The sequence below is a fragment of the Lissotriton vulgaris genome, chromosome 9 (genome assembly GCF_964263255.1).
Source record: "Lissotriton vulgaris chromosome 9, aLisVul1.2, whole genome shotgun sequence".
Lineage (NCBI taxonomy): Eukaryota > Metazoa > Chordata > Amphibia > Caudata > Salamandridae > Lissotriton > Lissotriton vulgaris.
Window position 1 is genome coordinate 1,030,657,101 of NC_141697.1, and position 23,568 is coordinate 1,030,680,668.

A 23,568-nucleotide genomic window follows, 5' to 3' on the forward strand; every position below is an offset into this window, starting at 1 on the left:
GGCCTCTAGGCCCCGCGCCAGCAAACTGGTGCCTTTGGCTTCTTTGGTGGCCAAGGAAGGGGCGCCCCCCACATGTGCCGCCAGCCACGCACCGCAGACTAACATCCAGCACGGTGGCAGCCATGGAAATCGCCGTGGAGGCGGTCGGGGACAACGGCGAGGCCAGTCCACACCCTCCCCCGCAGCATCCGCCTCAAAACCCTCCTAGTCCGTGCTTTTCGGCCCATGTGACGCCAGTGGGGGGCAGGGTTCGCCATCACCACTCTCACTGGTGCACTGTCACTTCGGACAGGTGGGTGCTGCAGATCGTCCGAAGGGGCTACTCCCTCCCCTTCGAGAAGACCCCTCAAGCCATGCCACCGCAACACCACCGCGTATCAGGGTATCATTTGCGGCTTCTGCAGGAGGTCGTTTCGGCCCTCTTGGCCAAGGGGCCATCAAGCACGTTCCTGGGCCAGAAGTAGGATGTGGTTGCTACTCCCACTACTTTCTGGTACCCAAGAAGGGCAAAGGGGGCCTACGCCCTATCTTGGATCTACGGAACGTCAACGGCTTCCTCCGGAATGAGAAGTTCAAAATGCTGACTCTGGCTCAGGTCTTAGCTGCCCTAGACCCAGGAGACTGGATGGTAGCGTTGGACTTGCAGGACGCTTATTTCCACATCCCCGTCCTGCCAGCCCACCGGCGCTACCTGCGGTTCATGGTAGGACACGAGCACTTTCAGTTTACCGTGCTTCCCTTCGGCCTTACCAGCACCCCACAGGTGTTCACCAAGGTGATGGCGGTGGTGGCAGCTCATCTGCGCAGGTTAGGGGTTTCAGTCTTCCCCCTACCACGACGGGTTGTTGAAGGCGGGCTCGCCCCAGAGAGTCGTCAGCCACCTCCAGACAACGGCAGACCTCTTGCACCAGCTGGGGTTCTCCATCAATGTGCCGAAGTCACACCTGTGCCCCTCTCAGAAGCTCCTTTTCATCGAAGCGGTTCTCGACTCGGCGCAGTTTCGGGTTTACCCACCGAACAGCGGGTTCGGGATATACAGGCTCTGATTCCAATCTTTCAGCCTTTATCCCAAGTTTCGGTCAGGTTGAGGCTGCGGCTTCTGGGACTGATGGCTTCCTGCATCCTTCTGGTGCATCACGCCCGTTGGCGGATGCGGGCTCTGCAGTGGGACCTAAAGTTTCAGTGGGCCCAGCATCAGGGCAACCTGTCCGACCATCTAAAATAGAAGGGGGTTCCCCAGGACTAATAAATGATGTAGGCAGGAACGAGAGGGGGGATTACAGGAGCAAATAGAAAAAATCACCCTGCCAGGAATGATGAGTGGTGGTCCCAGGTGGGATCCAGTTTTGATTAGGGGGGAGGAAAATCATGTGAGTACCTAGGACCAAAGGGACGAATGGACCACAGAGAAAATCATTTATAGAAAATATATATTTTTTATTTTGTTAAATTTAGTGCAATTAGTCATATTAGCAAGGTATTCAAAGATTATGCATATAAAAATTCATAAAGTCATCAGTGCTATTCATCATTTTTAGAAATAAATTCATTAAAGGTAAACATAGGGAAAATGTAAACAAGATATGCAGTGTTCCACTCACTCCAGGGGATAAAACAGGGGGCTCAACAGGCACTCTAGTCTAAAAATTCATTCATACTCTAACACATTCAATCACTTCATACAGATAATTAACATTAAGCCTGCAACAAAAAGGAGATGGAATTATGGTTGCATGGACGTGGGTACACTTTAGGAGAGGCAGGGAGATGGAATATTATTGCCGTTCCTGATGGTAAATGCCGTAGTAACGCCGACGCGCATTTCGGTGAGGGGCACCTTCGTCAGGGCTGGCAGAAGAGAGTGGGGAAGGGAACACACTGGCCCTAGGTACTCACCTGATTTTCCTCCCCCCTAATCAAAACTGGATCCCACCTGGGACCACCACTCATCATTCCTGGCAACCCGTCCGACCATGTCATGATCTCGGAGGGCACTGCGAGACAGCTGCAGTGGTGGCTCATGGACCGCAATTGGGTCAGCGGCAGATCCGTCTCCCTTCCCCAACCGGAGCACGTAGTTGTGACGGACGCGTCCCTCCAGAGCTGGGGAGGCCACATGGGAGAGGCAGAGATCAGAGGCCTCTGGTCTCCGGCGGAGTCCCGGCTCCATATTAACCTTTTAGGGCTGCGGGCGATTCGTCTTGCACTGAAGGCATTCCTCCCCTCTGTCCGGGGGAGTGTGGTGCAGGCGTTCACGGACAACACCACCGCCATGTGGTACTGCAACAAACAGGGCGGGGTGGGGTCGTGGACCCTCGTCCAGGAGGCTCTGCGCCTTTGGCAGTGGCTGAAACATCAGGGTGTGAGCCTGGTGGTTTAACACCTGGCAGGTTCTCTGAACGCCAGAGCGGACGAACTCAGCCGCTGGTGCATGATGGATCACGAATGGCGTCTGAACTCGGATGTGGCGCAAGGCCTCTTTCAGCAGTGGGGAGAGCCTTGGTTAGATCTATTCGCCACCAAAGAGAACGCGCAATGTCATCAGTTCTGCGCGTTGGAATTTCCAAGGCGGCACTCGCTTGGAGGCGCTTTTCGTCGCGAGTGGAGTTGCGGTCTGTTGTACGCCTTTCCGCCTATACCACTTCTGTCCTGAGTGCTGAAGAAGATCAAGCGCGACCGGGCACAAGTCATCCTTGTGGCTCCGGACTGGGCACGAAGGTACTGGTATCCCGAGCTACTCAGTATGTCAGTTGATCCCCCGGTTCGTCTGCTTCTTCAGGAGGACCTTCTGTCGCAGCAGCAAGGGACGGTCCTCCACCCGAACCTGTCCAGTCTCCACCTCCATGCTTGGAGATTGAGTGGCGACAGTTGAGGCCATTTGACTTGCCTCCTTATGACTGTAACATCATTCTGGCAGCCAGGCGTCCCTCCACAAAGTCGGTATACGCCTGCAGGTGGAACAGATTTGTGGCATGGTGCACAGCAAAGGCTGTGGATCCTCTCTCTGTCCCTCTTTCTGAGGTTCTTCTCTTCCTTCTTTCTCTTGCCCAGCAGGGCTCTGCTCTGGGCACTATCAAGGGCTACCTTTCTGCTCTTTCAGCCTTTTTGAAGCTGCCTGATCAACCTTCTTTGTTCAAGTCCCCTATTGTTAATCGATTCTTGGAAGGCATCACACATACGTTCCCTCCTGTTCCCTTTGTGATGCCTCAGTGGGACTTGAACTTGGTTCTTACTTTTTTGATGTGCGCTCCCTTCGAGACACTTCACAACTGTCCTCTCCGCCTTTTACATTGAAGACTGCCTTCCTGTTAGCCATCACCTCTGCCAGGAGAGTGAGTGAGCTCCAGGCTCTATCCTGTAAACCTCCTTTCCTTTCGGTCCATCCGGACAAGGTTGTGTTGCGGACAAGGCCCTCTTTCCTGCCCAAGGTAGTCACAGCCTTTCACATCGGGCAATCCATCACCTTGCCCACCTTCTTTCCGCCTCCGCATCCCTCAAGAGAGGAAGAGAGGCTTCACCGTCTGGACCCAAAACGTGCACTCTCTTTCTATCTGGATCGCACATGCCAGTTCCAGGTGGATGACCAAATCTTTGTTGGTTACGTCGGCGCTAAGAAGGGAAAAGCGGTACACAAGCGGACCATCTCGCGGTGGATCAAATTGTGTATCCAGGCGTGCTACTCCTTGGCTAAGAAGGAACGCCCTGTTGGGCTGAGGGCTCATTCCACTCGAGCCAAGGCTACTACTACTGCCTTGGGCCGAGGAGTGCCCTTGCAGGACATTTGCCAGGCAGCTACGTGGGCCTCACTGCACACGTTTGCAAGACATTATTGCCTGGACAGCCAAGTCCGGAGGTATGGCTTCTTTGGCCGTTCCGTCCTCCAGGACTTCCTGGTGTGATTATTGATTCGCAGACCCACTTCCGGGGTTGGTATTGCTAGGGTATCCATTCTAAGGTAAGGAATCTATCACTTACGTGTCTCTTTCAGATGCACACTTAAAAGGTCCCAAAGGCGAGACCTATTGGCTATGTCAATGCTTGTTTTAGGAGGCTACCCCCTTTTTTTTCGTCTTGTCAATATATATATATCTGTAAGAGACATTAGTTAGTGATAGATTCCTTACCGACCCACCCATCCTCCCCGTTCTGCGAACCGATATCTAGGGTTAAGGTCATCCCCTTTCAGGGCCCTAGTTTCAAGGCACCAGTGATAGTTTTTGGCATAGCTCTGCGTTTCTGGCGCGGAAAAGCTGTGTCTATGAACTGACGTCAGCACGCGGAGGCGGCGTCTAAATACTCCGACGACGTCATCACGGCGTCCACGACGCAGACGACGGACGCGGAGCCGCAGACGACGCCTACCGACGCGCAAGGGTACTGCTACGCAAAAATTTCCGGATTCAGTCTGACGCCTGGGGATATTCTAAGGTAAGGAATCTATCACTAAGTAATGTCTCTTAAAGATATATCGTTACACAAGTAGTAACTTGTGCAATTGGCACCAATCTCAGGCATGCATACTTTTTTCCTTTTTTATTCTGCCTGGAGTCACCCAAAAGAATGGAAGCATATTTTTTATTTGTGCATAATTGTAAATGAGGCCGAGAAACTAGTGTTTCTCGCTGATGGTTTAGGCAACACCAACATTTTATTATTTATGCAAATGTAACATTACTCTTTAGTGAAATGTTAATCTTTAACCTGCATACAGCTGCTCACAGGTCATTTGGGCATGATATTTACTGGAAGTGTGCTGTACGTTTTATGCATGAAGTTTTAGAATGTGCTAGGATAATATTATAGTATTACAGAGTGACTATTATTTCTCTGATCTGTTGTTTCTTAACAGTTTAATCACTTATAAAGGATACAATTGCAATCTAGTACTGTAATGAAATAAATAAATATAGAATATATGTTCTGAAAGTCAAAATTCTCATCTAGCTCAATACTCCATGTAAGACATGGGTATCCAAATCTACTATTGCATTGTACAACAGTAACTTACTTTTTGCAATTGGGGGAGCCTTGATTTTTTTCTGTTGTTCTATAAATAAACTTTGGCTACGAAAAGTATGTCCAAGCTACGGCTAGGGTTGAACACATATTACCCTATTTGTGGACTGAAACAGTTTACATGTTAGGTCTGGGCGTTTATGTATATTCTTGCTTTTATTAACTGATGTACATTTTTTATCATTTCTTTAAAATGTGTAAGGTGTTTTTTTATCCTCCATCCCCACCTCCCCCAAAAAATATTTTATGGCAAGTGTACACCATTTTGTATTAATATTATAATAAAGTTTCAATTGTTTTTAATTATATTTAAACGCATTAATTACACAGTTTACCATTTTCAAAATCAGGATCTAATTCTGTTTCGTTCTGTTGTGTGTTATGTGTCAAGATGGAGTGCTGCTCCTGGAAAATCCCAAAGGAGATGGTGTACCTGACTTTTCCAGGTTTAAGGATGCTGTTGCTTCAATATTTGGTGTGAAGGATGGCAATCTTGCCGTTTACAATGGCAACACAGGTGGGTGTTTATGAATTTACATAAGCTTAAGCTGTAAACGTGAAAATATGTATATAGTAGTAGTCAAATGATCTAAATCCAGTTTGTGAGAAAATGGCCAATTGATGACCTAGATGTTTCACAAACAAATCCAAATGGGTGGTGGATGCTTCCTCAAATTACTGTAACAAGGAGGCAGCACGGGTAGGTTTTCAGAGCATTTCTTGTCTCGATTTTATCGTGTCAAAAACAGGTTCTGAACCCGCTTTATCGAATAGAAGACATGTCTTATAGAAACATTAGTGAAGAGTTTTGTACCCAAAGTCCATCATTCACTATCATAAAACAGTTCCCCTCCATTTAGCGGCAATTTGGACATGACACCATTCGGGAGCTGCTATGCGGTAATCCGTGACATCTGCACTGCTGCAGAATAAACAGACACAGTGGTATGGTAATCGGCCCATTCAAGTTTTAGATCCTTTCCCCTAACTAGATAGTAGTATCCCATCCCAAATAACAATTAGACTGTAAATGCCTCATCAGTTGGCAATAATCATCACCATGAACCCCCCCCCCCCCCCCCCCCCCACTCCCTCCAGGGTCAGCTGTTTGCCCTGATGAGCCAGTGGCACTTGACCCAATGCTATTCCTCACCACACCCCCTTTCCTTCAGTAGCCAGTGGTCAGAAATGGCATAAAGGTAGTACTCTGTCCACTAGTTAATTGTTCTTTGTCAGTGTTAGATTTGGGGGTCTCTAGTTGGCACAGGTAGGTACTTGTGACAAATAGGGATCCTTGCCTCTAGTCAGGATAAGGGGATTGCACTCCTAAAATAACCCCTGATCACCCCCTTGGTAACTTGGCACCAGCAGACAGGCTTATCTCAGAGGCAGTGTGTTAAGCATTTGTGACCACATACAGTATTCCAGTGACAACTCTACAGATGGACACCCCACAAGGTTTTTATATCAAAAATAAGTATACTTTATATAGAGTTACTACAAGACCATAAACGACAAAAATACACAATACTGTTACTTTAAGATGGTGGATTTAGCTAAGTTAATTTCAGTTCTTAAGAAGCGACACGTTGTGTCAATGTACCTTAGGTTGCGTTGCGCTTCCACGACAAGCAATGTCGCAGCGAGGGAAATGCAGCAAAGTTCAAGTACAAAGAAATAAAGACGTGAAGATCTTCTAGATGCGGCACGCTTTTCCAGGGATGCGAGAAGTTCTTGGTTCGATGCGTGGACTGCAGCGGCGACACCCTTGTTGCGCAATGCGAAAGCAGCAGATCCACTTGCGACACTCTTCTCCCACAATGCGTGAAGCTTCCGCACGATGCGATAACTACAGCGCCGACATTCACGATGCGACGGCAGCAGCTCTGACGGTGGCGCGCTTCTCGGGGATGCGAGGCGCTTTTCTTCGGTGCAGTGCAATAGTTCCAGCGGCGACACCCTCCCTTGGAGTTGCGACGGCAAGCCCAGCGACACGCTCCGAACTCGTTGCGAGACTCTTCTCTCGATGCAGTGCAGTGCAACTGTTCCAGCGGCGACACCCTTATTCGGAGTAGCGACGGCAGGCCCAGCGACGGCGACACGGCGTTCCTCATAAGGCCCAGAACAGCAGCAGGCGCTTCCAAAAGAACTCTGGGGAGCTGGGGGTGGAAGTCTGTTGTGCCTGAGACTTCAGCAGGAGGCAAGCTCTTTTCCAAGCCCTTGGAGATCCTTCACAAGTTGAAAGCAAAGTACACAAAGTTCCTTTCTCCTTCCTTTGGCAGTAAGGCAACCACTGCAGGCCAATCCCCCAAGCAGCACTTCAGCTTAGGAATAGTCTCTCCTCAGTTTCATTCTGTTCCTCTCCTCAGTAAAGGTTTCCTCTTGTAGTCCAAAAGTGATCTAATTTCACGGGATCAGGGTCCCAATATTTATACCCCAAAATCCGTTGTTCTCTTAGGGGAGAGGGGCCTTTGCCCAGTCCAAACCAGTTCTGAAGCACTCTGTTTACCAGATTTCTCCTTTCCTTTCACAGTGCAGGGCAGAAACATCAGACCTCCCACAGGAGGTCGAGCCAGCATTGTGGAAGGTAAGTACAGTCCTGGAGCACTTTGTTTACAGGACTCCTCTTCTTTCAGTGTGCAGGGCAGAGACCTCAGCCGCTCCCCAGGGGGTGGGGCAGCATTGTGGAAGGCAGGCACAGCCCTGTCACTCACAAAACCAGACAAAGGAATGATTATAAACATGTAATAATCTAACAGGCCATTCTGGCCTATGGAGAACAGGTAGCCTTGCAGTAGTGAAAAACGAAAACGGCTGTAATTTAATATTAGGACATGCCACACACATCAGGGCTTGTCCTACCTTATACTTACAATGCACCCTGCCCTTAGGCCTACCATAGGGGTGACTGATATGAAGAAAAGGGAAGGTTTAGGGACTGGCAAGTGGGTGCACTTGCCCAGTCAGCATGACCGTACCAGACTGCACGCAGGCTCTGCAATGGCAGACCATAGACACATTTTACAAGGCTGCTTCTGTGGGTGGCATAACCAGTACTGCAAGCTCACTAGCAGAATTTGAATTTACACGCCCTGGGCACACTCAGTGCACTAGACTAGGGTCTGACAAGTAAACCAAATAGCCAAACATGGAACCACTGATTAATACATCAATTAACAATAGGGAGCACTTGCACTGTGGTACTGGATAGCAGTGGCACAGTGCCCAAAGCATCTAACATCAGCAAAAATACATGAGGCAACAGCAAAAAAGGAAGGGAGACCCACACCAATGGTGCCAGGTCTAACAGTCAGCAAAAAGTCTCCCCTCTTCCCCTTGACTTACTCCTGACATTACCTGAGGAATAAGGCCTGCTGAAAGGCTACTATGTGGACCTACAACCACATTGGGCACTTTGCTGCCTGGCACAAGATATTGTGTAACGCAGGACCTGACTTGGCACCTGTGATGTAGAGAGATAAACAACCAGTAGGTATAATCACCCTAAATGGATTGAAGTACCAGTAAGGGTGGGCATCATCAGCAGTCTTCACTTAAAATGTGCAAGGTGTTTGTATCCTCTTTCCCCACCTCCCTCCCAAAACTTTTAGCGCGAGTGTTCACCAGTTTGTATTAAGATTATAATAAAGTTTCTAATATTTGTATTATATTTAAACACATTAATTACAGTTTGCTAGTTTCCAAACAAGAATCTAATTATGTTTCCTTCTTTTGTGCGTTATGCATCAAGAACGGTGTGTCATGCATAAACTGAGGGCCAGATGTGGAACTATTCCCGTAAGAAGGGCAGAGAAGGCACTGGCACAAATTCTTAGTGGCCACTCTGAATGGTGTAACCAAGACCAGATTGTTTTTTAGCAGTCAACAAAATGAAAGGAGCACAGTCGAGGAAATAGCCTATGAACTTACAGTGCTACCAGAGGTCTTCATGCAGCTCATGTGATCTTAGTCTGTGCCCAGTGCAGACTGAGCACTCTGCTCACAATAAGATCCCATGCTGACAGGCTCCCTCTGGGGTGACCTAACTTGACTCGAAGCTGGTAACCTCTTTGGGCAGTTCCTTCTGTGCTCTCTCAGCGTGCTGTTTTTTTTCTAACTCCTGCTTAACTTCAGATAAGACACCTGAAGCCTTAAAGGACACAGGTGTTACACCTTTATTAATTCATTTGTAATTGCGATTCTCCTATTACCATGACTAGAGAATCTGGATTTCATTAAAGACACGGAGGCAACCCACTGGTGTGTAACAAGCCTATTTCTTGGACGGGATGCGAAAGTCCAACAAATAGATGCCTTTCTGCATTTGATAGAGGCTTTTAGCAGAGGGTCCCTTTCCTTTGAATCTGCCCAGGCGTCAGCTGAGGTCAGTTCTTTTCGTGTCAGCCAGCGCTGATCCGAGGGAAGAGCTACCCCTCAGTCAATTTTTGACAGGATTTTTATGACATTTTGTCGACTTTTTTGAGGTTTTTTCTACCTGGTGTGTTGAGGATTTCATCGAGGAAGACTGGTTTTAAACCCTGTGACACCTTTCAACGCGCCATGTCAGAGACAGACCCACACCGTGTGTGTTTGTGGTGTCTGGAGGGCAACCACGATTCCAAGTCATGCTCCAACTGCCAGGTCATGGCGCTGAATGCTTTGAGGGAGTGGTCCCTGAAGCTGCTAGCAGCCCAGCATGTGACTCTGCGAAAGTCACAGTCCCGCTCAAGAGGAAGGTCTCAGGACCATTCCAGAAGTCTGAAGTCCTCTTTATCCCACTCAAAATTGTTGGGTCACTCAGGTAAGAGTCACAAAAAACACAAGAAGTTGACGTGCTCTTCGACTTCTCCTCGTCTGTCGACATACGCAATGATGGAACATCGGAATTCAAGGCCTGGTTCCACGGAATCTACGCCTGGGCTGACTTCGCTTCTCCCCAGTTTTCCAGGAGCTGGAGCGACCCTTGCTCAAACGAAAGAGTTATATGCGGCCACGCATCTCATTTTTGAATGGCCTAACCCCTCCGAAATGGCTGCGGGCCACCGGCATCAGAGGGGGCCCCATCTGGTTCTGTACCGGCGGCTCTGGCTCCTATGGGCCCTCATGGATCCAGTCACGTATCCGGACTGGCACAGGTCGTGCCACTATGACCTTCCCTGGCAGCGGTCTCCACACAGATGCTCCCAGCCCATTGTGATCCTCGATGACACGGAGCAGTGTCAACATGTGCGGACAGTAACCCTGTGTCCTAGGTCAGAGCCTATGCCCTATTCTGAAGGGCTAGGCCTTGAGAGGGCTTGCTGGACCCTTTAGAATACCAGTATGATCAGGATATGGACTGGTGCGAGGAACTGGGTGATGCCTGCAGACTGCATACATCTCCCCTACCATGGCTATGGAGGAGGGAGCTACATACTCAGTGGTGGTGCGGTGGGCAGCTGAGGTCCTCGACCTTCAGTTGCCCTCCGTGGCAGTCAAGACCAACATCTTGTTGGAGGTGCTGCAACTGGAAGTCTCCTCCTCTGAACCCCTACTCCCGTTCAACGAAGCCCTCACTGACGTCCTTCTGGGCACCTGGTTCAAACCGATCACAGAGGTTCCTGTGAATAGGACGATTGCTCACGGCACCCCCCCCCTTCTCCAGGCATCTAAAATATCCTCACCCAGCACCCGTCCCCAGACAGTTTGATGATCTAGGAGTCGATGGTGCGTTCCCTGACACTCCCCCGGACTGGGAATCCAAGAGGCTGGACAGCTTGGGAAAGAAACTGTTTTCTTCCACCAGACCTGCATTGCCGCCAGTGAACACTGCATGCTTATTGGGCTGCTATTCTCAAATGGTGTGGGAAATGGTTGTGCAAGTGCTGCCACAGGTCCTGGAGGAGGCCAGGCCATTCTGTCCCAAGAAGTTACAGTTTGGAGAGACACAGCGAACTTCGCTATACACTGTGGCTTGGACACGACTGACTTGCTGGGCAGAGCTTTTTCAACGATGGTGACCCTCAGATGCTATGCCTAGCTGAGAACATCTGGCTTGCTGGGGATGTCCAGGCTTACATCATGAACATGCCCTTCGATGGCATCCGTCTCTTCGGAGACCAGGCAGACTTGACACTGGAGCACTTTAAAGACTCGCAGGCTATGGCCAAGTCCTTGTGCCTCTTGGCTGCTCCACATCCCCAGTCTGCCTATCACTCCTTTCGTGGCCAAGGAAGAGAATTTCAACTGCGCCAAACCTATCCCAGCCGCACAGGCTTACCAGCCTCGGTGTGGACAAGGGTGCAGTTCCTACCAGCCTCTGGGGTCGGGTAGCCAGCGGTCTGGTCCCGAACCCACACCCCAGCAGCTACTGCCTCCAAACACTCCTAATCCTGCCCTTTTAGATCAAGGACTTCCTGTTGGTGGCAGGATTCGCCATCACCTCCATCACTGGCAGTCCATAACATTGGACAGGTGGGTTCTGCAGATCGTCCGAAGCGGCTACTCCCCACCCTTAGAGAATACTCTCCCTCCATACTACGACCGGCTGACAGAGGATCATTTGTCCCTGCTGTGCGAGGAAGCCATAGCTCTCTTGACCGAGGGAGCCATATAGAGGTTTTCTGTGCTAAAAGTAGTCAGTGGCTGCTATTCCTGCTACTTTCTGTTCCCCAAGAAGGACAAGGGTCTTCATCCTATCCTAGTTCTCCAAAACCTAAACTACTGCCTCAAGAAGGAGAAGTTAAAGATGCTCTCGTTGGCGGAGGCCCTGGACCCAGAGACTGGATGGTAGCGTTGGACTTGCAGGATGTCTATTTGCACATCCCTGTCCAGCCTGCCAATCTGCGCTACTTGCTGTTTACGGTAGGCCACAAACATTTTCAGTTCACTGTGCTCCATTTTTACTAAAGCAGCGCCCCTCGGGCGTTTACTAAGTTGATGGCAGTGGTCGCAGCTCATCTGCGCAGGTTAGGGGTATTTGTCTTCCTGCTATGTCGACGAATGGCTGCTGAAGGTGGGCCCGCCCCAGGCTGTCGTCTCCCACCTCCAATCTTCTGCATTTGCGGGGGTTCATAATCAACATGCTGAAGTCACACCTCACTCCCTCTCAGACGCTCCCTTTCATCAGATCTCCTCTCGATACAGGGCAGTTTCTGGCTTATACTCCCGAGTGGCAAGGCCAGGATATTCAGGCTGATACCGATGTTAACAGCATCTATCCTGGGTCTTGGTGAGACTGACTCTGAGACTGCTGGGCCTCAAGGTCTGAACTGGGGTGGCAGAGTGGGCTAAAGAACGGTGATGGATTAAACTCAGATCTATTGACTGGGTGTGAGTGTTTGATTGATTCAGATGCTCCGTCCATCACCACCCCCTTTTGTACCTCAAGGCCTCCAACATCCTGCAGGTGATGTATGCCAGATGGCACATGCGGGCTCTGCAGTGAGACCTGAAGTTCCAGTGGGTACAGTATCAGGGGAAACTCTCTGACATGGGCCAGATCTCGGACAGAACTGCATAGGACCTGCAGTGGTGGCTAATGAACTGCGATTGGGTCAGAGGCCGACCCCTCTCCCTTCTTCAACCAGATCTTACAGTAGTGACAGATGTGTCTCTCCTGGGATGGGGCAGCCACCAGCATGAGGTGGAGATCAGAGGACTCTGGTCTCCAGCGGAATCTGGACTCCACATCAACATGCTAGAGCTCTGTGCGGATCGGCTGACATTGAAAGCCTTACCACTGTCCATCAAGGGAAGGCTAGTGCAGGTGTTCACGGACAACACCACTGCCATGTGGTACTGCAACAAACAGGTTGGGGTCGTGGACCCTCTGTCAAGAGACCCTGCGTCTCTGGAAATGGCTGGAACAGCAGGGCATATCCCTGGTGGTTCAACACCTGGCGGGTTCTCTGAATGCGAGAGTGGGTAAACTCAGCCGTTGATACATAGCAGATCACGAAGGGCGTCTCTACTCGGAGGTGGCACAAAATCTGTCTCTGCAGTGAGGAGAGCCTTGGTTAGATCGTTTTGCCTCCACCGAGCACGCTCAATGTCAGTGGTTTTGTGTGCTGGAGTTTCCAAGGTGGCTCTCGCGCAGAGACCCTTTCGGTCTCGAGTGGATCTCAGGCCTCCTGTGCACATTTCCGCCCATACCACTCCTTCCCAGAGTTCTCAAGAAGATCAGGAACTAATGGCCCGAGTCATCCTTGTGGCTCCGGACTGGGCACAGTATCCCAAGCTTCTAAATATGAGTGCTGATCCTCCTGTCAGGCAACCCCTTCAGGAGGTTCCTCCATCACAGCAGCAGGCGACTGTCCTCCTCCCTACCTGTGAACTCTTCGCCTTTTTTGCATGGAGATTGATTGCCGGCAGTTGATAGCTTTCGACCTTCCTCCTGAAGTCTTCAATTTTTTTTGGTTTTCCCTCTACCAAGGCTGGTAATATGCCTGCCGTTGTAAGTGATATGTATCATATTGTACATAAAAGTCAATTGAACAACGTTTTTCCTCCATTTTCTGATATTTTGCTTTTTATTCTTACCCTTGCCCTGTAGGGCTCTGCTTTGGACACTCCGAAGGGTTTCTACTCTGTCTGCCTTCTTGTGGCTGCCTAACCACCCCTCTTTTTTATGTCATTTAATGAAAATGGATTTTTGAAGGGCCTTGTACATATGTTCCCCCTTCTCCTTTTATTATGCCTCAGTGGGATCTTAATTTGGTTCTCACTTTCTAAATGGAGCTTTTTTCAAGCCTCTTTACAATTTTCTCCTTGGGCTGCTCACCATCACAACAGCCTATCTTGTGGCAATTACATCGGCCTAGAGGGTGAGTGAGCTCCAGGCTTTATCTTCCAAACATCCATTCTTATTGGTTTTTCCTGTGGGTCAGTATGTCACCTTGCATAGCTGCCAAAGTTTGGTTGGCTTATTTGTGACATCCCCAAGTGTACAGTGCAGTTATGTATGACATTTCAAGGCTTATGAGTGACATTTTATTGCGAGTGAATTACACCCTTTAGTTACAGGTGGTGGTTTAAAGGGGACTTGAAGGAACTGCAATAGCCTGAAACCATCAAACAGTTGCCTATCAAACCTGATCCTGTGAACCACAGAGGAGTCACAAGTTGAACCTGGGAGCCTTTACTGTTAATACCCAGTCTCGCACTCTTATAGTCTCCCCCTCCTTGCCACTCACTTTCATTCCTCGTTTTGTTTCTCTCTCTCCCTCATGTCCACACTCCGTTGTCTCATTCTTTACTCCCCTTGACCTTCTCCTCCCTTTGTGTCTGAAGAGAAACCAATGTGATTATAGAAGTGTGTGAACTCCGTTCATAAGAAGTGTAACAACAACCCCGGTTTGATTGCTTAATTGTACACAATCATTTTTACGTAGCAGGGGTTGAGCACAGTTGTGAGCTTGAAGAAGATTGTGACCACTTCTATGTGCAAAGGATGAGCCACCAGAAGTTGATATTTTGTATTTTATGCTAATAGGTTGCTACGGTTCTAAAAAATGTTTACCTTTTTAAAATGTACATGCAGCTGGTAAAAAAAACACGTTCTGTCAGATCGCTGTAAACTAGCATCTTACCTGGGTGTGGAAATGCAGGCATACCATACGCTCAGTGAAGTCTTGACAGTGAATGCCTGGCTCTTCTGCAGATTTAACCGCCAGCCTAAGCAATTCTCCAGACGGTCCGAATCCTAATTTATAACTCCTTTCAAGATTCGTGGCAGCCCTTGTTCGCTCGTGAAATTGTGCCTTTGGCAGAAAACAAACAGGCAAGGCATGCAGCACAAGAAGGATGATGAGACCGGAGTGTCAGTTATTATGACCACGTCCGTGAGGAGTCTCCCGCAGCCGCTCCCAGTCACTGTCAGCTCAGCCTGAGGAGAGTGAGTTTGCATACAGGCTGACGCTGTAAAAGTAAACATATTTCCAAAAAGCAAAGGTCGGATATTACTGGAAGTTACTGTGAGCCACGGCTACGACAACGAGTCTCCAGCAGCCGGCTCAGTCAAGAGGCATCATGACGAGAGGGGAGGCACTGGTGGAAGTACGAGCTGCGGCGGGTGGGCTGCCAAACTTAACTTAAAAAACATAACTGCAAGCCGGTTTCCCGCTCGCCCTAGCGAAGTCCTGTCTGCAAATGGACACATTGTTGTCATGTCATGTGAATACTGCCATGCTACTGCAACCAGCGAGCCAAGCGCAGCAGAGACGAAACCTGCCTCGCAGATATATTCAAGTGAAAGCGCCAAAACGTAACGACTGCTGAGGGCAGGCCCCGCCCGGGTCTTGGTAATTGGGCGGTCAGAGTCCGTGACAGCCCGCCGTGCAGGCACTGGCAGCAGGGCAGATTGTAACATTAATTTGTAGCACTGAACTGAGAGCACAGATTTAACTGTTTACTAACTGTGCTGCTGCTGGCCGCAAGTTAGGCCTGCTGCCTGCGGCCCTGGGCACACACAGGTGTGTCTGAGCGCCGTCGCACGCTAGCACGTGGCGTAGTGGGCAGCCAATTTCAGCGCTGTCAGCAGAGAGTGCAGTTAGTGGTAATAATGCGTGACAATGCATTTCAGTGCTGTGATGCGGGAAAACCACACTGAAATACGTTAGCGTCACGCCTGATGTGTGACACCTGCCAGGCCTGACCATGCCCACCTTCTATGCTCCTCCACATCCCTCTAAGGAAGAGGGGCGATTCCACCATCTGGACCCAAAAAGAACATTCTCATTCTACCTTGACCGCACAAGAGAGTTCTGGGTGGACGACCAACTCTGCATGGGGTATGTTGGTACGAAGAAAGGTTAGGCGGTGCAGAAGCAGACCATTTCTCAATGGGTCTTTCTTTTGCTTCAAGATATGCTACGCAATGGCAAAGAAGCAGCCTCCTGAAGGGTTAAGGGCTCCTTCCACCAGAGTTAAAGCTGCGACAACTGTGTTAGCACGTGCAGTCCCAGTGCTGGACATCTGCAATGCAGCAACATGGTCTTCCCTGCACATGTTTACCAAGCATTACTTACTGACTGGACAGTCAGGTCCTCAGAGATGGGCATTTTGCTTGTTTGATCCTGCAGGACCTTACTAGTTTAAATGTGTCCGCAGACCCACCACTGGGGATGGTATTGCTTTGGTATCTATTCAAATGTAAGGAATCTTCTTCTAGAAGTTTCTATCCGATAAACAAGTTACTTACCTTTGGCAATGCCTTATCTGGTAGAGACCGCATTTAGCCGCAGATTCCTTACCGACCCACCCATCCTCCCCCTTCTGCGAACAGATTTCTAGAGTCAGGGATGATCCCTTTCAGGGTCCTAGTTTGGACACACCAGTGTCTGTGCACTTCACGATTCTGCGCTTCTGGCGTGAAAAGTTGTGAAAAGTAACTGATTACAGCACGCTGAGGTGGAGACTATATAGGTGACGCAGACATCACTTCCGGCAAAGATTATACCGACGATACCACGCGGAGCCACCGAAGCCCGCTACCGGGGCAAAGGTTTACTGCTCATGAAAAACCTCCAGATCTAGTCTGATGCCTGGAGAAATTCAAAGGTAAGGAATCTTCGGCTAGATATTGTCTCTACCAGATAAGGCGTTACAAAAGGGTAAGTAACTTGTTCATTCATCTTGTCACATTTGCTGCACTTCAAAAATAGAGGTCAAATTTCAGGCTATGAATTCTGCTGCTTATGTTTTTAACATGGGTGCTGGTGTTTACAAACTCATCTCACTTTGCAGCCAGAGAAAGAAAAGTAAAGTGAATGGCAATGCACTACCTCACAATGCTTTAGTTACATTAAAAAATCTCCTTCCTTGTGTCCAATAAAAGCTATGTGGGTCAAAAAAAATGTGTACTAAAAAGTAGATAGCAGTTCTAAAAGGTTTGTGAAGCACTGCCTATTGTCTGTGTTAAAAAAAACATAGAGATGTCTAGTTCTCAGAAGGTGCCACAAGTGTCCGAAAGCATGTAGGCTTAAAACGGTTACATGTGCTTCTCTTTTATTGCTACACCAGGAAGTGGCTCATTTTATTTATTTCTAACCTTGGCTTTGTATGCTCAAACAGTAACGTGTCCTGCTGAACCTTCGAAAAAGTACCAGTCTCCCTATTACAACTATACTTTTTTCGTTAATCTCAAAGCACACACGTGGTTTAAATAACACATTGGCTAAACATTTTATAATTCAACATCAACATTTTGTTTGATATTGCTGAACCCTCCAGGAGAAATCCGACATAATGAGGTTGCTCACTTTGCATTGTGATAAGAGCGTCAATGCCCGGGTTGTGTTGTGGTTGTAATTTCTCAACTCTTTTCTTTCCTTGTCTTATCCTGAAGTGCTTGCCTTTAATTGGCTTGAATTCCAGAGGCCCTTTGGATTGAATTTGAGTCACTCTGCAGAACAAATAATAAGCAGACATTTTGAAAAAATTTAATATAAGAGGTAGAAAAGCCAAATACTCCATATTGTTGAACAGTTGTGGTAGCATTTGAATTAGATATTCTTGGGCAAAGCAATGTTTCGAGTCCATGTACGGTTAAGTGTGATTTGATATTAGTAGGCTTTGGAAACAAATCTTTGCATTTCAAAAGGAATGAGTTGGAGATAAAATGATCATCTTAATGAATTTGTTGGCTAAAATATCAAGTTACTTTCTTTATACACGCTTGGATATATTTTACATCTTTTTTAATCTAGTTTTTTTGTGCATTATCAAACTAGTTAGTATGGGTGATAATAGCTTGTTATTATAGACCGCAATATGCTACAGAAATTGTCATTACAGATTTAGACCAATTGCTACTAGAAATAAGGGCACACTTATATCTGCTGGTGGTGTGGAAACATTGGGAAATCCAGTAGTAGTACTAATCACTCAAGACACTAGATTCCCAAACTCCGTAATCAATTGATCAATAGTGAAAATTCTGGACTCCGCAAACATATTTGATACTTGGTGGATTCTGGAAATATATTTTTTGTGGCATTATCGTAACTGAAATATCAAGCAACGTTAATTCCAGGACTTGATGGTAAGAAGTGTTAACAGGTGTCTCAACTAAACTGGTTATTAGGTCTAATATTTTTTTTGAAGCTCAGCTACTTGTTTACATGTTAATTTCCCTAATTCCACTGAAGTATGTGATGACCTATTATCCCTTTGTGGAGAAAATGTTCCTGCAGACTTTGACACGACCATAGTGTAATGAAATTTGCCAGTGAATTTGATTATAGCAAATATTTTGGCCATTGGATCCGGATGCTAAGGAGCTTTCGGGGAAAGTTTCGTCTTTTCAGGCAAATATCTTGGAAATCTTTTGTTGTTCATGTAAGAGGAATTGTAATGAGTTGATTTATTTCTGTGCATAGAAGTAGATAAAATCATATATTACTTTTCTGATGTCAGCTGCCACATTTTGATTAGAATACCCTGATGACTTGTTCTGATAGTGCAAATACGTGCCATCATACTAAAAATTTCAGGCCACCATATTTGTGGGATTGTGGCAACGAGGATTTTCTGCCATCTTATAACCCATTGGTAACTCACCTGACATTGTATGTCAGGTTGGTCTTTACCGGTTCTGCGTGGGGTTTTAAGTGGAAGGAACATTGGCGCTCCAGACAGTTTGCGGTAAAGTAAGAAATGTACAGAATAGTTACAGTGCTGCCAGGTCAGGGGAAACGAAAAATTAGGGCACGGGCCCACACTGTGAAATTCAAACCAAGTCCCGGGCACACGTTCAAAGAAACATTAAAGAGTGTCAATCCACAGTTATTGTATTGCAAGTGAAATAACAGCAAGGGTCGCCACCAGTGGATACTTTTTTCGAATTGTATTTATAACCAACCGACACGTGTTTCGTCACCTGGGTGTTCACCCGTGACTCTTCAGGGCTGAATGGAGATACAAAATGAATTTGCAGTATCGCTGGACCGGTGATAGTTCCAACTCGGTCAGAGCGGGTAAAAAGAAATCTAGAGTAGATAGAGGCGTGCAGGTGGTCTGAAAGGGGAGGACGGGTGGGTCCCTACCCCGGGGATTCTGGATCCAAATATGACGGGCTGGTACGTCCTTTATAAGTACATCCGGCTTGAGTCGCGGCAATGCATTATCTGGATCCGTCTCGCTTTCCTGTTGCCGAAACATGTTTCTTTGAACGTGTGCCAAGGACTTGGTTTGAGCTTGGTCTTTACTGCCTCCAGCAATGAGTGGAAGAACAGGTGACCAATCCTGTGGTGGCAAGGCAAGTGCATGTGCAAGTTTATATTGATTACGCATAGATACCATTTCCTCTGAGTCATACTGGATGTTGTCACTTTTCAGGTCATACTTTGATGTCCAAGGAGCCCATTATTCTGCGTGCAATAAGTTATTAGTCAATGGCAAGTTCTTTAGGTACATGTTGTTGTTCCCTGTTGTGCTCTTCCAACCTTATGGAGTGATTTTTTACAAATGACACACCACCTACAGACTAAAGTCAATTAAATCCTCGGGGTGACTTCAAACAGTGGGTTGACAAGCTAGGCTCCAAACCTCAGTAAGACCACCTCATGAAGACCATTTTTGAGAAACCCTAGGTTTCTCAAAGATGGTGAAGTACTGATGTATAGTGCTAGGAATGCACAGTACCTCGTCCTCGCCTTTGAACTTGGAAAAAACACAGAGTACGGTAGCTATGGGGGGGTGGGAGATTACTTATCCCTCAAAGGTGTAAATTATCTGTGCCCTATTTAGTCTTGTCAGAAGTTCTGAAAGAAAAGAAGACAATTCTTTTAAAAGAGGAAGCCTTACCCACAGTTTGTGGCATGCTTCATCATAGGCAATCTCTCCCCACCCCGGTAGGACAGTACCACCAGGGTGAACTACACCTCCAAATAAGAATGAGTACCTGGCGTTCTTAGACACGGTATAGCTGAGCAAGTGAGGGATCTAGATCAGTTAAAAATACCTAGAGACACAAGGTTATCACCTTTAATGTTTGGGACCTCCAGTATGTCTAAAAATCAATTATGAGACGGAATATGAGCTCAATGGCTTAATCCATCCCCCTTATGTCAACATGTTTCTACCCCTATCTGTCATGGGCATTCTTCAGGGCCAAGTATCCTGAGTGGCTAAGGATATACTCACTGTTAAAAACGCATGGTGAAACGAATTATGCCCAGGTGAATGCTGCCAGGTAAACAACTAGCTATACCCTATGTAGGGTATACCAGCTTCCTGGTCTTAGAGGAACTACAGAGGACACCGTCCCCTCTCAGACTGGGGAGCACGTTTCCAGAGCTGCGTTCCAGAGAGCTACCTCAGTCACTTTTTGACCACTTTTATTTTTTTTCGGTCGACCCATTTTTAGCATTTGCTCACAGTGTGCTTAGGGACAAGTACCCTCCAAACCCTACGGATTTTAAACCTTGTGGGGACTGCATGGAAATGGCAGTCTTGCATCCTCACTTGGTTTGTCTCTGGTGCCTGGGGACCGGTCACGACCCCTAGGCCTGCGTTGAGAACAAGTCCATGCACTCCAAGGTCATCGGTGAGCGGTTGATGAAGCTCCTGATGGTGCAGTACAAGGTGGTCCTGCATCGTTCCCATTCCCAAGGAAGTTCTCTGCCCGTTCCCGCTCGTCATCTCGCTCCCAAGACATACTCTTCAAAGTCGGGCAAACTGAAGAAGCACAAAAAGAAGAGGAAGTGTTCTTTGGCTTCCCCCACTCAACCTCTTGTTAGAGACCCTACACCCGCACTCCACCTGTAGAGCTGGTGTCAGGCTCTGCTCCAAATTTCCCAGAGTTCCCTGGAGCCAGAGTGATTCTTCTCAGTTGAGGGAGTTTTGCAACGCCATGCATGCCATCTTTGGGCCACCAACTCCCTCTAATGTTCTTTTGAGCCCCATGGAGCAGCGAGGTGCCCGACTGGGTTACTGCCAGCAGGTCCCCTCCAGATGCCAGCCAGGCCTTCTGGATACAGCCCAGATCTGGATTGATGTCGCCATGGGTGCCTTCTTCCACCCTGGCTCCTTTCCATCCCACGCCTTCCCAGGCGCCAGTGGCACCACTCGACGACTAATCCTCATCCGAGCCGGCGCCATTCTACATCAGTGCTGGCGCTGTCTAGCCCCTGGACTTACCCCCATAGATAAAATCCTTAATTCCTGAAGGGGCAGAGGATGGTTTGGTCCCCTAGAGGAGGACCCTGATCCAGGAGAAAACTGGTATGAAGAACTGGGTACTGCCAGTGACTTGGACCCATCTCTGGTATGCTTTCCCCTCCATGCCCTGTTTCGGAGGGGACCCCCCCTCTTTCGCCACCGTGATGCACAGGGCAGCGGACGTCACTGACCCCTACAGCTTCCAGCAGTCATGGTCAAGACCAGCGTCTTTAGAGGTGCTTCACCCAGGAGCGGGTTTGTCTGAACCGTTGTTCCTCTTCATATAAAGCCCTCACTGACTTTCACCTGGGGGCCTGGGCCAAACCATACACTGCATGATTGGCCTACGCTTTTGTCCTGCCCCAGAAGACGCAGCCACCTTCTTCCAGCACCCTTCCCCTGAAAGCCTGAATGTACAGGCTTCAACAGCAAAGGTCAACCAAAAGCGTTCCCTTCCACTGTACATTAACTAAGAAGCAACCTCCTGAACGCTCATGGGCCCATTCCACCAGGGCCAAGGCCGCTAATACGGCGTTGTCACACAGGGTACCTGATCTTAACATCTGCCAAGCCACTACTTGGACATCACTCCACACCTTCACAAAGCACTACGGCTTGGACAGTCAAGTCCATAGAGGCATTTTGCCCATTTAGTCTTCTAAGATTTTCTGGTCTGAGCCTGTTTGCGGACCTGCCTCTGGGGAGGTCTTGGCTGAGTATGCATTATAAAGTGAGTAATCTGTGGTTTGAAGTCTGTATCAGAAGAACAAGTTAAATACCTTCAGTAACGCTTTTTCTGGTAGAGACTCTAACCGCTGATTACTCACTCCCATCAGCCCTGTTCTGTGAACTGGGTTCTTTTTTGCTAAGTTAATCACTGCAGACACTAACTGCTGATCAAAACAGTTACATTGATTTTTATGTGGCTCTGCATTTTTGGCATAAACTTACTCACAAAAGAAACTGATGTCATTGTGCTGGGGTGATTCCTATATAGGCACTGCGCCTTCGCCGATGCAGATCTATACTTCACTACCCACTGGCGCACAGAGGTACTGGTCAAGATTTTCCCGATCCAGTCTGATGCCCGAGGAATATTCTAAGGTGAGGAATCTGTTGTTAGTCTCTACCAGAAAAGGCGTTACCCAAGTGAGTAATTTGTTTGTTGGGACATGTAAAACTTAAGCCTGTGTCCTACTTTTTAAACACACCATGCACCCTGCCACAAGCCTATAAGGCTTACCTTAGGGTGACTTATTACTATTAAAGAGGGATTATGCTTGGCAAAAGGTTTAGTTTGCCAGGTTGTAATGGCTGTTTAAAACTTCACTACACGCTGCCGGTGAAGGGAGAGGAGAACGAAGGTGAAAGGAGGTCAACCGAGAAGTGGAAGAGAAGGGGAAGTAGCTAAGAGGAACAGAGGAGAGAAGGGCGCAGAAGAGGGGAGAGGAGTAAAGAGACGAGATTAAACAAGAGGATGAGGTAGGGTATACAGAGGATTGAGGTGGGAGGGGATGGGTCGGTTACGATAGTGTAGAGGAGAGGAAAGACCAAGGTAGGTAATGGAAAGGAGGGATGAGGAATGGATTGGTTGGGGACTGAAGAGAAGAGGGTAGAAGTGAGGAGAGGGATAAAACATAATTAAGATGGGATGGGAAGGGACAGAAAGGAGGTGAGGGGAAATGTGAGAGGAAAGAGGGAAGGGGAGGGTAGGGTGAGACTTATGGAGGGGATGGGATGAGTGAATGGGAGAGATGAGGCGAAAAGAGACCTCTTCATAGAGATGGGAAAGGGAGGAGAGGCAAGGAAAGGTGACAGGAGTATAGGTGGGAGGGAGGTGGGTGGAGAGGAGACAATAGAAGAGAAAAATGTCAGGGACGCAATGAAGGGACTAGTAGTGGAAGGGGTTGTGCATTTGGGAAGGGGATGCAATGGAAGGGAGGGCAAAGTGGGTTGGGATGAAAAGGGAAGGTGTAGTAAATGTGAGAAGGTGAGGGGAGGTGAACAGAGAAGTGGATGGTAGAGGAAATGAGTCAAAGAGGAAGAGGTGAGGCAAAGAGAGAAGAGAACACACAAGAGGAGGTTGGGTATACTAAGAAAAGAAGTGGGAGGAGATAGGATCAGTTATTGTATGGAGGAGAGGAAAGAATGAGATAGGGAGTAGGAAGGAGGTAGAGAAGCAGATTAGGTGGGGACATAAGAGGAGAGGATGAGAGGGGACAGAACTTGAAGGAGATGAGAGAGGAAGGAAAGAAGGTGAGGGTGAAGAGAAGAGAGGGAAAGGGGAATGTAGAGGTGAAAATGTTAGAGGTGTGGAGTGACATAGGTTGAAAAGAGAATGGAGAGGAGAGGATGAGGTAGGATGTAGAAAGGGAATAAAAGGGAAAGGCTGAGGAGGGTAGGGAAATAGAT

General features: G+C 48.1%; 1 protein-coding gene across 1 annotated transcript in view; it reads left to right on the forward strand.

Moving 5' to 3' along the window:
• Positions 1 to 23,568, forward strand: part of IARS1 (isoleucyl-tRNA synthetase 1) — a 553,819-nt gene that overhangs the window by 451,413 nt on the left and 78,838 nt on the right. The window contains exon 31 of the mRNA XM_086938943.1: positions 5,408 to 5,533. Within this exon, the coding sequence (XP_086795069.1) occupies positions 5,408 to 5,533 (126 nt within the window). The remainder of the gene's footprint in view (positions 1 to 5,407; positions 5,534 to 23,568) is intronic.